This window comes from Phocoena phocoena, chromosome 1 (assembly GCF_963924675.1).
Source record: "Phocoena phocoena chromosome 1, mPhoPho1.1, whole genome shotgun sequence".
Taxonomy (NCBI): domain Eukaryota; kingdom Metazoa; phylum Chordata; class Mammalia; order Artiodactyla; family Phocoenidae; genus Phocoena; species Phocoena phocoena.
In genome coordinates, this window is record NC_089219.1 from 31,903,040 (window position 1) to 31,919,371 (window position 16,332).

At 43.3% G+C, this 16,332-nt stretch overlaps 1 protein-coding gene across 3 annotated transcripts in view; it reads left to right on the forward strand.

Moving 5' to 3' along the window:
* Nucleotides 1–13,747, forward strand: part of MACF1 (microtubule actin crosslinking factor 1) — a 341,765-nt gene extending 328,018 nt beyond the window's left edge. For 2 of the 3 annotated variants that reach the window (XM_065881170.1, XM_065881177.1), the window contains 4 exons: nucleotides 1,662–1,779; nucleotides 8,573–8,784; nucleotides 11,937–12,066; nucleotides 13,211–13,747. In XM_065881170.1, coding sequence (XP_065737242.1) covers nucleotides 1,662–1,779; nucleotides 8,573–8,784; nucleotides 11,937–12,066; nucleotides 13,211–13,467 — 717 coding nt within the window. In that variant the 3' untranslated portion in view covers nucleotides 13,468–13,747. Of the gene's footprint in view, nucleotides 1–1,661; nucleotides 1,780–2,606; nucleotides 2,676–8,572; nucleotides 8,785–9,304; nucleotides 9,416–11,936; nucleotides 12,067–13,210 lie in introns of all 3 variants that reach the window. The other variant, XM_065881162.1, reaches the window with a different exon arrangement.
* The last annotated feature ends 2,585 nt before the right edge of the window (nucleotides 13,748–16,332 follow it).

Sequence of the window (16,332 nt, forward strand, 5' to 3'; positions counted from 1 at the left end):
CACTTTGGCCCCCGGCTTGGGTCAAACCTCCTTTTCCCTATAGCTCAGTAAAAGCAAGTTAGAATCTTTCAGAGAGAGCTTTAGTAAGAAATTAAGGGGGAAACAAGAATGAAATCAGTGGAGTTAATTCTAAAGGTTGACAAATAAATTACAGGGCACAGTAATGTAAGAATAAAGTACAGCTTGGGGTTCCTTCCTGATTCCCTCTGGAGGACACATAGGCCCTTATTTCCTTCTTCCCCTCACTTATCCAGAGAGGACCCCAAACAGTGACTCGGGCCGGCACTACCCTTGGGTCTGGTGGAATCCTCAGTTCCTCCCAAGGGGCCTCCCCGTTCCCACGCCAAGGGGCCAGTGTCTGAGGGCAGCTTCCTTCCCGGGACAGGACCTTTATTCCCTCATGTTTCTGGGTCCCGACTTCAGTGCTCTTTACACTACACCATGCTGTGGCTGCAGTCACTTTGTATGAAAACCTAAAACCTGCATGAGATGAAAGATGTAGGACCATTTTTATTTTCAAAGAAAAGGGCTTGGGTGGGGGATGATATTTTTTTCAATCACCTTGCCTGTATAAACAGTGAGCTTGAATCAGTGCAAAGTAATACAGAGAATTACCACAGAAATATTAATTTTGACGAGGGTTGGTTACGGGTCCTTCTTAAACATCCTTTCTGGCATTTTTAATTTTTGTGCCTTCTTTCAAAGTTATGGTTCTCCTTTATAACTTTGAAAATCCTGATTAAGTGATGAAATTACCCCCCTCAGCATTCTCCTTAAATTAAACAATTTTAGGAATTCCATTTCTCCAACCATATGTTTGATTTTTGTTTTGAGATCTCAGCATGGTTCTCTTTTGTTACCTCTTAACTTTTATTTTGGGAAGAGGATAATTTATGCAGTGGGAAACTCCAGATGTTGATAGGGCTGGGAAGTAGGAATATTTGGCAAGAAAAAAAGGAAAAATAAATATCAGAAAATCATGCTTGTTTTAACATCCCAAAATGATTGTTGAAAACTACTTACAATCAGCATGGTAGATATAAATTTTAATTTCTTCAACTAAATTTTAGTGTAAACACTAATCATTTGTTCAGCTGAAGAAAATTTTCTGCTGGTGACAACACAATTAGAGAATACTTAGGGGTTTATTTCTGAAAATGATGTGGAAAATCAAATTTCTTTCTAAGCTTGTAATAATGATGATGCTTTGCAAGGTTTTCCTTGAGACTTGAAATATGATTTGCTGTTCTCCATTTAACTTTTGAGCACACTGTATTCGGAAGCTGACATCCACCTTAGAGCTACCTTTTCTTTTATGGAAACAAGCTAGCTTAACAAAGAATTGTATCATTGGATTTAAATTTGGGCAGAATCTTTAAAAGAATCAGAGTGAGCTAATGCCTTGTCTGTCCTCCTTCCTCCCCTCTGGAGCAAGGTCGCAACCATCAACAGTTAACTTTATCCGAACAGAAAGAACGTCAAGATAATGACCTTTAGCTTTTCCATATTTTAAGTTTTTTGTGAAAAATGCAAAATAGTGAGAATTAAAATTGCCCCCAAACTGTGAAATTGTCATTCTATCTGAATACAGTCTGCTTAGGAAGGAAAGTCTAGCCCTGCTCTTGGGCGCCCTCGCTCACCGTTTCCCCTCGGCCCTGCAGTTTGGGGACTCCCAGCAGCTGCGGCTGGTCCGCATCCTGCGCAGCACGGTGATGGTCCGCGTTGGGGGAGGATGGATGGCCCTGGATGAATTCCTCGTGAAAAATGACCCCTGCCGAGGTAAGAAGCCGTTCTGAGCTCGTGTTACTTGTTAGCTACGCCCTCGCCGCTGATCTTTCATGCTTCCATAGGGTGTTGGTGGTGGGGTCTGTTTGTTGATTCTGTTGTTAAGCTGCCAGGTGTCATCCCACTAGCACAGATTGGGACTTGGGTGCAGGGCAGACCAGGGAGAGAGAGCAGGAGGGTTTGATGCTGTGAGGGGAGACGGGTTTCCAGGGACACACTAACGAGAATTGGGAATTTATTGGTGTCATCAGATGTTTCTGTGTGAGGGGTTAAATTAACCCCAGCCTAGAAAGAAGCCCTATAAAGCCCTGTCGGTTCCCTGTTAGTGCTGCAGATGACTTTGCCTGTCATTCCTGTGTCTGAAACTCAGAGAGGGTATTGGGCCCCTCCTAGGCAGGGGAGGGCTGGGAGCTCCCTTAACCAGGGAGAGGAATAGAGAGCACCTAGCAGTGAGCCTGGGCACTGCATTGTGAGGCATACGGTCACCTAAGTAAGTCCATGGGGTCTCAGTCTGCTTCAACCTAGAAAGGCCCAAAGGCCAAAGAGAATGGTCTACTCTTTTAGCCCAAAGGCCAAAGATAACAGTCAACTCAATGTGAGTGATGGCATCTGCAGCTAGGGGCGTGTGAGGGCCGCAGCAAGCAGGGGATGATCAGATTCCAATTGCTACATCCCGTTCAACTGCTCCTTTCCTTCCTCCTGTTAGCCAAGCTGCATGTGGGTACACAGGAGGCTCCCCCACTGTCTGCCAGTTTGTCTTTCTTGACCAGTTTCTGCGTTTCCTGCTCTGTTTCTTTGTGTTTATATATTTTTTATTCTAGTTCACCATCCTGGGAGTAAAATAAAGCGCTCTGATTCCAGCTCTTCGATTTCCAGCCAGTCTCCCATAGGTTGGCTTTTAAGCTTTGTCCCTCTTACCCACATCCCAGCCCGTTGAGAATGGCTTTGCTTTTTAAACTGTAGCATCTCTTGGCTCTGTGGTATCTGCTGCCTTTATGAATGCTTTGAAATAGCCAAACCATAGCTTTTCTAACTATTATAAGTTGACGAAACAAAATATGCCTGTTGAGACAGTACCTGTGGAATTTGTTCTGAGTTTCTGTTTATTTAACAAATACTTATAGCTTTATATACCACACACTGTTTATTATAAGACCTTACAAATAATAATAACACATTTACACCTCTAGGAGGTGTAGCTACTATTATTATCTCCATTTTATAGAATAGGAAATTGAAGCATAGGAAAGTTACATAACTTGCCCGAGGAGAGGCAGCTAATGGCGGAGACAGGATTCACATCCAACACAGTCTGGCTCCTGACCTCCATGCTGTGTCTCAGATGCTAACATACCCACCACCACCCTTTTTTACATGTGTTTTACTGGTTCCAACTACATAATTAAGTTAGTAAGGCTTACTTATAAACTGAGCAGAAATGTTTACAATACTGTTATGTCACTTCTTTGGAAGTGATTTATAGTCAGAATCTGAAGCATTTGAAGCTAAAGGTTCTCACGTGAATTCAGATACGCTCATGAATTAGTTCCTCTTAACTCATTCTGCATTTACTCCAATAAACCAGAATAAAAATAGAGTAATAATTTTCATTAGGATTTCCTTTTTATAAAGTAGTCTTACGAACACCTATTCTGATAAAAACTAGAGCGGGGTTAAATTAGTTTTAGAACTTAGTTCTATTGCAAACCAATTTCTTTGATATAAAAGTACCCTCTGATTGTTTTAAATGAGGAGCTATATATATATATATCTTTTTAACCTTAACTCAGTAAAGCAACATTATTCCTTTCCAAGTCTATTAATAAGGTTTTATTTTTCATGCTGTGTGTGATTGAACTAAACAGAAGAGATACTGCATGTGACACTTTGGAGTCTCTGACTGCCTGTTTGCTGCCTGCTGTACTTGCTCTCTTTACGATAACATCGTGCTGCTGGCCAAGGAGAACACTGCTTGCTTTTTCCTTATCTTGTTAGCTAGACATTGGAACCCCAAGGAGATTTGGGAGGGCCATCTAGGAGCTATTTTCTATGGAACATAGTAGCCTTTTTCAGCATCCCTTGGAGCAAACAAGGTAAGGCTTTTCCCCTGTGCCTTTCCAGGAATGCCCTCATCCCAATTCCATTGACTCCAGGGTCAAGAACTCCCAGCAGTCTTAGATATCGTAATCCTTAGATATCATAATCCCTCATAATACTAGTGAGGGACAGGATGAGCTACATCTAAGCACATAAAAAATTGTGCTACGAGGGGAACACTTAAAGGCCCAGGTGGATGTAATACATGACTTAGAAGGGCATGAACATCACAAAGAGAAAAGTTCCTTGAAGCTACCTAGGGTTCTGTGAGGATTACTGTGGCTTACAGAAGCACCACTTGGGGTGGATTTTTTTTTTTTTTATTCATTTGGGTTGCATTTCCTTGGCTCTCTGCACCATAGAGAATGTTATTCTGAGGACAGTACCAAATGTATGACGGGGTTATAATACCAGTGTTGCACAATCGTGTTATCTGCCTTTACACAGTTGTTGAAGAAGATGAAAGTTGTCTCAGACTGCACGTTGCTTTAGCCAAGTGTAAAAGGTAAAAGTATTCAACTAGGTAGGTTCCTGGTACTGCCAGAACTGGAGATTTCACTTTCTGAATTGAGCCATGGCAAAGGAAATCGTGATGTTTGGATGGAGGTGAAACAACGTCCCTGCCTAACGAATAGGTGCACATTTACCTTAGGGTTCCGTGAATGTTTCTGAGCATTAGACAAATTAATTCCCCAAATTTTACTGAAAATCTAGAAAAACTCTGTGAAGATTTAGAAGACACAATTTGGCTTAGAACTGATGGTTTTTTATTATTATGGTAAAATACACATAACATAAAAACTTACCGTCCTAACCGTGTTTAAGTGTACAGGTCAGTAGCATTACGTACATTCACACTGTTGTGCTACCATCACAGTCACCCATCCACAAAGCTCTTCATCTTGTTACACCGAAACTCTCCCCATTAAACAATAGAACTGAATTTTAACTAACAAGCCTGTTCCAGCCAACATCGGTGGTCAGTCTCTTAGAAAATGGTGGTCTCGCCAGTGGTTGAAAAACTGAACTTGAAATGGCTGTCTTTGGGGTCTGGACCCCAAAATGTGATCTTCAAAAAACCAAAAAAATCATGGTCAAATGCGTTTGAAAGACACTGAGTTAAAACTAAACAGGTTTCTTTGCTGCAGGACTTCTTAGAGCTTATAAAATGCTGATTGATTGCATTAGGGAGAGAAATGTAGAATCCAGTGTTTACGAAACTCCTCTTCATAGGAAACCCCTCAGTTTGGGAAATTCTGCTGTAAGCAGTGAAAGACCATGGAAAGATTTGGAGCTGTTCAGAGAGATCAGGTTTTTATTTAGAAATTCAGTGTGGGGAATGAGGAGTGAGGGAGGGATGACGTTAAGATGAGAAACAAGGAGACCATTTGGAAGCCTGTTACAGTGGTCCGGGGTGGAGGAGATACTCCGTGAACCACGTAATTGTAAGGGGTACAGGGAGGGCTCAGGGATTCAAGAGGCATTAGAAGGTGGAATCAGTAGTAGACTGAACTGCCATCAGGAGGGAGGGACCTACGTCAACAACCAGGTGTCAGGCTTCAGTCGTGTCTAATCAGTTGGGTGTAAGGCTCTGGCATCCAGGAGAGGTCTATGCTGGGGATGTATTTGAGAGTTAGGCAGGACCGTATGATGGTGCTGAAGTCTCAGATGCATGAACTCATCACCAGGTCAGAAGTCTAAGAGGGAGAACAGGACTGTGGATGGAACCAGGGGAACATCGGCGTTTGAGAAGTGGGTGGGATGGAGTAGTCGGGAGAAGGGGGAGAGGCAGGAGAGCGGGGGCCCTGGAAGCTGAGGGAGGAGAGTGTTTCAAGAACAAAATAGTAACTCCCCCGAGTGCAAATGACAACAGCAGAGAGGTGTTTTTACCTGTCAGATTATCGGGGTTCTTACCTCACACATATGTGTACACACTCTCTCTCTCTCTTAATACAGAGAGCATTGGCCGGAGTGAAGTAAATTGAATATATTCATACATTATTTTTGAGAGTGTACATTGGTATAAAATTTTGTAGGTCAGTTGACAAGTATCAAAAACCTTAAGTGTGTATCCTTTCTCCCCAGCAGATCCACTTGTAGAAATTTATCCTAAGGAAGTCATCATGGGTGGGCACAAAAACTTTTTACAAGTAGTTTGTCGCAGCGTTGTGTACAGTGTTTTAAAAATTGTGAACAAAATACAAGGTTGGTGAAATAAATTCTGTCGATATGATGAAACAATACTTTCAGCTAGCTGGAGTTATGCAAGTTATTCCTCAGGCATGGAGGAATGTTTCTGATATTTTTGTATCTTTTATATACACACACACATATACACACACCGTTGTGCAAAGGAATAAAGACACCAGCGTTTTAATAGTGCTGTCCCCTAAGATTAAGCAATTTTTATTCTTTGTACTTTTCTGTAGATCTCAACCTTTCTACAATCTAAAAGCATCCCCCTAAGGCAGAAGTTGTCCGTAACCTTTGCCAGTGGTGACAGTAGTGTGGTGGGGAAGGAAGGCGGAGTGGGATGAGCTAGCGTAGATGAATGCAAGGAGCTGGGCCGGGCAGAAGGCAGCTCAGGTGGAAGACCTTGGTTCTGGTCCCAGTTCTGCCACAGTGTCCCTTGACCTCAGCCTCTGAATGCTTCGGTTCCTTTGTGACATGGGGATGCTGACTGGTCGCTGATAACAGTCAAGTGCAGTATTACACGTGATCACACTCTGTAAACTGTACGGTGCATGGGGAACATGTTATTATCGTTACACTTAAGATGTCATTGCCCTCATCTGCGATGCCATTTCAGAGTCTTCCTCTTGTATCACTGTGTTGTTTTCTGGGAGGGTGGGCTCAGTGAACTGTTAAATCTCTACTAGGTTTAAACCACATGTCTGAAGTTCTTTATGGCTTAGGGCCATAAACAGTTCTTCTGGGGTCCAAGTCCTCAGCTGAGTAATGATTTCCATTTGTCCCTGTTAACTCAGTGCTTGCTGTGTGTCCACCCTTGTGCTTGGCCCTTTAGCAAACATAAGATAAATAAGTGTTTAGCGACGTGGAATCTCACTGAAGTACCCAGGTTAGCGCTGAAGGAAATTCCCTTTGAGAACTGGACATGGAGGAAAGTGCTGGAGTTTGTTTGGAAAATGGATGAGTAACCTGGTTGGTTAGAGTAGGGAACAGAGGGCCAAGGAATGAACCTTGAAGGGCATGTTCTGTTGGAGCCTAAGAAGGGAGGAGACAGCTTAGCATTCCAGGGACCAAAAATCCTAGACCGTCTAGACAAGAAGGACTCTTGGACATCAGTGAGCCTGATTGATCACCTCTAGTGAGCCTGAGGAAACGGAGGCCCAGAGCGGGAAGGATCCCAGTTGGGGGCAGAGCCTGGACTGTAATTCAGGGGTTTTGATGATGCAAGTTAGTCCTTTTAACCTCATACTTTGATATGTTACGTCAACTGAGTGTATTGAAAAGAATTTTGATTTGATTTAAGAATTTAGAACCTCTCTGCTTGGACACTCACGCAACCTGATTTAAAATCCGATTCTACCAAGATTCCTCAAATTTCTTGAGGACATGTGGAGTTGGGCAGGAGAGGGTAGGCACAATTACCTGAAATTTTCTAAACTTGTAGTTTCTGGCCAAAGTAAAAAATCTAATAGAGGAAAGAAAGACAAATACTTTGTTTCTAATGGTTCCCTTTTCCCAGGCTTTACCAGCAGTCCTGTTTGTCTAGATCTATCTAGTACATCCTAAAAAGTGAGCAGCTTGGGGATGAATGAGCAGACAGAAGGTGATTGCAGAATAGCACCTTTCAGTGAGGAATAATCTAAGAACACATTCCAGAGGAATTATTTCTTCTAAATTCATAACGTCTTTCACATTTAATGTTTGTGTTGGCTGTACTTGGTATCTTCTGACCGAATCCAGATTTTGGGTTCTGGTCTGATGGCTCCAGGAAGCCCCAGGACAGCACTGTTGGCCTTCAGTGGTGTTTCCAGACTCTCCAGCTGGATGTTCCTCTCCCACTGCAGGTGTGCCTTCAGCTTCTCATTGCTTTCAGCTTTTGACTTAACGGTTTCTCACTGGCAAGTTTTGTGCATGGTCTTGATCTCTCTCTCTCCTCCCACATGTTTACTTCTTAATGATTCAGTCCAGATCTTTTTACTGTCCTGAGTTCCTGGACCCCTTTCTTTAATAATATTATTGACTGAATTCAAATAGAAGAGTCTAGGTGATGTCAATTTCAATGATCTGTTTTTCTCTACTATTTCATTACTGTGTATCCTGCAACAGTTGAGCAAAAAGTACACATGTACTATGAGAGAGAAAAGAGGGGTTTTGATTTAACCTCAGAGGTTTGTGAACTGCTTCATCTGCTTTCTTTTGACCCCAGGGGACAGTGGCAAGGCAAGATCGTGACCACAGCATGGGATGGTGCTTTGTACACAAAGACTTCTTTATTACAGCAAACCAAGGGGCTTATTAGTTAGTGTGTCTGCTGTGGGTGAGAATCATGACAAGGCTGATAAATCATGAGTTTATCCCTATTCTAAAAGAATCCACAGATGGTACTAAACCTATAAATTATACAACTGCTATCATGGGGCCAAGCATCTGTATGACCATCAAAGATATATTTTTTTCAAGGTTAACTGTTATTGTATGTGTGTGTTTATTCCCTTTTTAGCACGAGGTAGAACTAACATCGAACTTAGAGAGAAATTCATCCTACCTGAGGGGGCATCCCAGGGAATGACCCCTTTCCGATCACGGGGCCGAAGGTCCAAACCATCTTCCCGGGCAGCCTCCCCTACCCGCTCCAGCTCAAGTGCTAGTCAGAGTAACCACAGCTGTACGTCCATGCCGTCTTCTCCAGCCACCCCAGCCAGTGGCACCAAGGTACGTACAACCTGCAGTGTGACCTCCTTCCCCGCTCCCAGCTTTGCGGATGTCCATTGTTCAGTGTAGCCTCTGAAAGACCCCAGTGAGGAGAGGCACTTGAAGACATGCAGACCAGGCTGGCCAGCCCCTAGTGGTACACAGATCCGGACCTTTAACATGACTGAAGAGGACATTATTAAATAGGAACTCGGGTTGTTAAGTCCAAAGCGCTTCTTTCCACATATTCCCATTTTGAGTTTGAGCCCATCCAGTTACTAATCTTGAAAATCCAGGCACTATCTGTGCTGCTGGAGCTAACAGAGAAGTTTGTTGTTACGACGGGTGATGGGTGAAGAATGCTGTTGCCTTTCTGCCTGGTCCCTTTCATCCCGTTAGACTGATGCGCATTTTATTTTGTCTTCTATTTCTTTAAAATTTAGTGTCTTCTATTTATTTTTTTTTTTATGTTCCCAATTTGCTCCCTTTCTGTTCCATTTTCAATTATTCCCGTCCTTCCCTTTGGATTTCCGTTTCACAGACTCCACTTCAGTTCTCTCGCTGTTATGACAAACCCTGGTTGGTAAACAGTAAAGCTGGCACCCCTGTCAGGGACAGCCACTATCCTGACCTCCAGCTGCCCAGCCCCGAGGTAGAGTATGGCTTTGCTAAGGACACAGTCAAGACCAGGCCCTCGCTCATGCCGAGGACTTGACCAGCTCTTCTTCCTGACACGAGTCCGTGCTCTTTTCCATCTCTGTGGTGCTTGCTCTCACAGCTGATTCATCTCGTCCAGTGTTTTTCAGGGGTTTCTAACTCGGATTCACCAAAATTGGAGATAAATAAGAGGTGCCTAAGACTGGATTGTTTAACAACTTCCTAACAGTCTTTAGAATGATATTTGTTCAGGGTGAGAAACAATGGTCATTTGTGGTGATTTGTTGATTGATATTGTTTATAATCAGGCCTCTTGGAGCCTCCAAACGTCATATCTGACACAGACGAGTTACGAACACTTGAAATTCAACGACGGTGCATGTTCAACAGTGTTCTATCTTTGCTTAGGACAGAAGAGTGGCTGGTGCCCCCGCCCCCCGCCCGAGCCACATCCCCGGGATGGTGGTATCGCCACAGTGATCCGGGTGTGGGTGCCGTCTCCTTCAGCCAAACACAGTATCAGTGAACACTGCTCTGAGGCTCAGGTTTTAGCTTCGAATTCCTTGGCCTAGGCACTTGGGTTTCTATAGCCTTGATTTGAATACATATGCCAGCAATTAAGCATGTTCAAGTACAGTCATTAAAATGCCCAAGTACTGTTGGAAGAGCAGTGTTTCAGAAATAAAATGTGGACTAGAGGCTTGTGTGATAGCACTACAGTTTGCATTCTAGCTCCTGCTGGGAAACATTGGGTTCTTGTGCCGCAAAAGGTAGCGTTGCCTTTAGTCATGTAAAGCTTCAGCCAATAAACGCAGGAGGCACAAGAAGCCAATGCCCACGAATGGACTTGCTGCTTTGGGATTCATCCCACTCCAATTCAGAAATACATCTGGCTTCGAACATGATCTGGGGACCCACTGACACTAAAACCCCACAACTCAACCTGCTTATCCTGCTTTTCTTCTCCTTAAATGGCTCCAGTTTCATGAAAGTCTCAAAAGTTCTAAAATTTTTAATGTTTTAATTATGAAGTGCCAATTCTCATAGGATTCTGATGGATCAGCATTTTTGTTTCATCTTAAGGTTTTACCTATGGTTTCATTTCATTTCGAGGTTTCATCTTTCCTTACCCACTGGTGTTCTGCAGGCTGTGTCCTGACGCGGACGCCCAGCCCGGCATCTCTGGCGCCACGTCTTCCCAGCAGCAGTAGCTTCTGAAACTGGTGCTGTGCTCTTCCTCCTGTGTGGGCCAGGAGGGTTTGTGCTGGAATGTTAATCCCTCTCTGTCGCTTTTGCTCTTTCTTTATAAATTGAAGATATAAGAAACACCATGCAATGGGTTGCTTTACTCTTCTCTTTGTATAAACATCTTAAAAGTCCTGGAAAACAATTTGCACGATTGATTTCAAAGAAAAATTGGAATAGCATGCTGTGGCATGAGTGATACTTAAAACAGATTTAAAATATTCTTTCTCCAAATTAAATCTTTAAAAAAAAATACACTCAAATGGGAAATGGAGCTCCTATCAGCAGCAGTAATGATTATGTACGTCTATCCAGCTCTTCTCCAGTTTAGGAAGTGCTTCCACACATGACTTATTTACTCAACAAGTTTTTATTGAGCCCCTTGTCTGTGCCAGACGTGGTATTAGGTGCCAAGGGTGTGACAGGGAACAAAACAAAGTCCCTGCTTTTGTGGAGTTTCTGCTTTAATACAAGAGATTCAGGCAACAAACAGGGAACTTTCCTGGGCTGTTACAGTAGGAACAGCCAGGAGGCCAGTTGCAGCGGTGGACTGAACGAGAGGGAGTGTGGTAGGAATGAGGTCTCAGAGGCAGGATCCTTCTCTGGTTTCCACTGGGAGAAATGAAGGCACAGATGCCAATTTAGATAAGCCAAGAGCCCAGACCCAAGCTCAGTTCTTCTGGCTCCTTGTTCAGAGCCTTGTTCCTGATATCACAGCCCCACTCATGTGTGCTTCTCCTAATCACTTATTCGATCAAGTCAAGTAATTTAATCTGCATTCTGCCAGTGCGAAAATAGATCTTTACTTGACTGAAGTTACTGCATCTATCTAGTAGGGATTGGAGTAATATTTGGATCTCCATGTTAAATATTTGGGGTTAGAACTCATATGTCACATTTCTAACCCCAAAACTCTGATACTTGGGAGTATTTGGATTATTTTCCTTTACTCATTTACCATGTTTCTGTTTGTTATAACTACTATAATCTTACCATTTGAGGATCTTTTTTTTTAGTAGAAATTTGTCGGTAAGATAAAAGGTATTGGAAGACATTTTAAAACTTTTAATTGGGACATGAAACCTTTATTTTGGGAATCCTCAAAATACATGACCTAGGACACTTTCAAAATAAATCTTTGTTTTCCTGGACTTTTAATTGGCTTTTCAATTGATTAGACATAAGGAGGGCTTAAGTAGACCTTTGAAAGTGGAATTTCTACCAAAGATTACACCAAGTAAATATGACCTTTTTATTTTTATTTTTTTAAGATTATTCCATCAACAGGCAGCAAGTTGAAACGACCAACACCAACTTTTCATTCAAGTCGAACATCGCTTGCTGGCGATACTAGCAATAGTTCTTCCCCAGCCTCCACAGGTGCCAAAACCAATCGGGCAGGTAAGTACCTGCCCCAGCACTTCTGCATCAGGATGAGGGTGAGGCGAGTGGCCAGGCTAGGAATTTGGAAACAGCAGCCTCTCAGCAATGCTTCACTGCTCCCCAAGGAGCAAATAATGAGAGTAGCACTGAGGTGTGATGCTGAAAGACAGCCCTGCAGATATCCTGCCGACCTTGACTTCTTCTCCTGTCAGTACAAGTAGCTCGAACCTTGCCTTCTGAGAGCAGATGCTCTCACAGCCAAAGCCAGACCACCTGTTCTTGATCAGACATGATAGTATTTGAAAGTAGAAGGAGAAAAGGGCCTCCTGCAGCGGGGCCTTCCTCAGAAGCCCGTCCAGTATGGGACCTGGCAGTTTGCTAGTAATTTTTCCGACACCCCATATTTATTATCGCTGCCGGGGAGCTGAGGAAGTCAGGGAAAGATTACATCTGCTCACCTGTTGATGTTCCTTTTGGGAGCCTAGGGATTTGGCTTCCATTTCCTGCTCTCTGTTTGCCATCCCTTCGCCCCCATTCTCAGTCTGCCCATGCAACTAGCAGGCTCTCTCCTCTGTGCCGAGGCCATGGGACAGCCCTGCTCAACTCCACCATGGGGCGTGTGAGCTAACAGTGCTGCTGATAGAAGCTGGTTTCTAATTCTCAGGACGCTTCTCAAGTAGAAGCACAAAGCCAGAAAGGGTGTCAGCAACTTCTGTGTAGGTGAGAGGACCGGGGTTCAGAAAGGCTGTGGTTTGCCCAAGGTCACACAGCATATCAGGTGGTATTAGGATCAGAACCCTGGCCTCTTGTGACCACCTAGAGGGGTGGGTTAGGGAGGGTGGGAGGGAGATGCAAGAGGGAGGGGATACGGGGATATATGTACACGTATAGCTGATTCACTTTGTTATACAGCCGAAACTAACACAACATTGTAAAGCAATTATACTCCAATAAAGCTGTTTTTAAAAATTAATAAGTAATAGGAGATGCTGTACAGCAGAAATTAACACAACATTGTAAATCAGCTATACTCTAATAAAAATTTTAAAAAAATAAAAAAAAAGAACCCCGGCCTCTGGTAACTTGTTTCCCCACCCCCCAGCTCCCCGCCCCCTCCAGTGCTGTCTCTATTAAAGTCTGTGGCTTTATTCTTAAATTCCAGACCCTAAAAAGTCAGCCAGTCGCCCTGGGAGTCGGGCCGGGAGTCGGGCCGGGAGTCGGGCCAGCAGCCGGCGAGGAAGCGATGCCTCTGACTTTGACCTTTTAGAGACGCAGTCTGCTTGTTCAGACACTTCAGAGAGCAGTGCCGCAGGGGGCCAGGGCAGCTCGAGGAGAGGGCTAAACAAGCCTTCCAAAATCCCCACCATGTCTAAGAAGACCACCACTGCCTCCCCCAGGACTCCGGGTCCCAAGCGGTAACACTGCACAAGCACCCCCAAGCCTCTGTCCACTTTGAATCCTGCTCCACACATTGGGTGTATATTTATTCTGAATGGGAGAAGTTATATTGTTAAAAGTGTAAAAGAATAATTGTGTTATGAAGCTGCCTTATTTTTTTTCTTTTTGTAAGTTACTATTTTCATGTGAATATTTATGTAGATAAAATTTGCCTCCTGGTAACCCTGTAATGGATGGGGTCCAGAAATGAAATATTTGAGAAAAATAAGCGAAAAGATCAAGATGCAAATGTGTATTAAAATTTTAAAAAGCCTCTAAATAGGGTTTCTGTGCGGTGCAGGGTTGTAAACCTGCTTTATCTTTTAGGATTATTCCTAAATGCATCTTCTTTATAAACTTGACTTGCTGTCTCAGCAAGATAAATTATATTAAAAAAAAATAAGAATCCTTCAGTGTTTAAGGAACTCTTTTTTTGTAAATCATGGCCACCTCAATTAGCAAGAACTGAGGGGAGGGCACTTCTGACTGCTTTTTCCATTGTTTTTAATATTGTGTAATTTTAGCTGAAGAGAGGGAACCTCATCTAGGTAATGTTTGCACATGATACAGCAAAAGGAGTTCATTGCAATACTGTCTTTGAATACTGTTTCAGTACTAGGTGTTTAAAGGACAAATAGCTGCTAGAATTCAGGGGTAAATATAACTGTTCAGAAAACGTGAGAACGTTGGGGTTTTTAAGAGTCCTGGTTTTAAAAAAAAAAAAAAAAAGAGTCCTGGTTTATAACTTCCTATCCAGCCCAGCCACCAATAACTCCTGTGCTCACCGGGACCCAGGCCGTCGGCAAGGGGAGACTCCTTGGTGGCATCATGAATTACAGATTTGTTTATCTGCATTTTTTGCTATTTATTTAAAACAGTCGATCAACTTCCCACAAACTGAGGAATGAATTCCACAAGCCTATTCTGAAAATGTGGACATAAAACACTCGCTCGTCCTTTAAAGGAGTTCACCAGCACACTTGTTAAGAAGTCCCGTTTGCTTCTTCCGTCTTTTCTTTTGTGCGTAATAAAGTTAGCTGCCCAAGTGATCATGAAGAGGGGCTGTCTGGGGCTCCTGGTTTTTAGCTGCTGTTCCTCTTCAGCTCCGACCATGTTGCTGTGTGATTATCTCAATTGATTTTAATTGAGGCAGAAACTGAAGCTCTACCAATGAACTGTTTAAAAACAAGACACACTTTTGTATTAAAATTGCTTGCAGTAACAAATATTTTGTATTTCCTGCTTTACTTCTGAACCATTACCTTATGTATAACATTACTCTTGTAGGTACTTCGGTGCATTATTCAAATCCAGATATCTTGATGGATAAATTATGGAGCTCATTAATAGATTTCTTCTTATATATTTTATCCTCATTAATTTTATTTAACAAGGGAACAAAGGATCAGACTGTTGTTATGTAAATCTGTAGGGCTGTCTGGCCCACTTATGTGATTAAACAAATAACCAGTATGTAAGAAGATATTTGTTTTAGAAATCACACATCCTGGGTTTTGAGAGAATGGGGCCAGTTTCTCACAGTATGCTGTTATTTCTGGTTAAGTGGTAGAATTTCAGAGGTAGAAACAAACTTGGTCATCAAATCTTACCTCCTTTGTTTTACAGAAGGAGAAACGAATGGGAAAGTGGGTGAGAAAGTCATCTGCCTGAGATCACATAATGAATAAATGGCAGAAGAGGACCTTGAATCTAGTCCTCAGCTCCCTGTCCAAGTCAAGCAGTTCTCTTCCCTCCAGTCCCTGGTTGGCTTTATAATATTTAGAATGGCCAAATATTAACTAATCCTGATGACAGGAATTAGACTAAGAAATAACTAGGGAACTTGAGAGAGAAGAGGGGTTGAACATCAGCCACCTGTGTTCTTCGTCATTAGGCCATACTCCCCTTGTGATAGGGGAGTTTGGTAAGATGGACACATGTTTGCCAAAGCTGTTGGAAGCCAAATACCCAGATTAGAAGGAATGTGCAGCCTGATGGATTCTGAAGGAAGTGCTTACTGTATTCTCCATGGAATTGGATAACTTCAGGCTGCCAGAACTTTGTAGGGTGGCGTTTCCACCCAAATCTGCTTCCCCCTCTCGGCCTTCTGGCTGCAGAAGCATGCTGAAAGGAGCTTGACCTCCATCTTCTCAAAGTCTGGACCGTGGTCACTTGTTTTTCTTACCAAGTAATTCAGGTTTTCCCTCAGTCTTTGCAACAAAGCTCAGCTAGTGGTGCAATCTGCAGGAAGTGTATTTCCATTCAGTGAACACCTGTGTGCAAGACCATGTGGGAAATATAGGGATGGCGGGAAAGGGGTTAAAACTGCAGTTCTGTGATACAAGTGCTAAATAAGCAATGCAAACTTGGTGTCTGCTAGGATAGAGGAGGGCAGGTTCTGGGGCTTTGAATAACCATAGCTAACATGTATTGAGTGCTTCCTGTGTGCCAGTCACTGTGCTAAGTGCTCTGTGTACATTCTCATGTAATTCCCATCACAGTCCTACAATCGTGAGCCTCGCTGGTAGATGAGAGACAGCCTGAGAGAGGTTCAGTAACTTGCCCAAAGTCACAGAGTTGCCAGGTGGCTGGGGAAGCCCTTGTTTGACAGAACTTTCTCCAAGACACCCTCCCCATGTCAGTTCCCATCCAGTTGAGGAGTTCCAGGATTCCACTCACAGATCGCCTGTCCCCACTTCCTCTGCCCATCCAGGCAATTTGCCGGCCCCTCTGTCAGAGCACAACCTCTGTTTTGCCTTCAAAAAGACTGCATGTTCACCTGTCACCCCTGGGGTGACCCTTGGGAGCCACTAGAGGGCAGGGAGCTGGTCAGCTTCATCTCTGGCT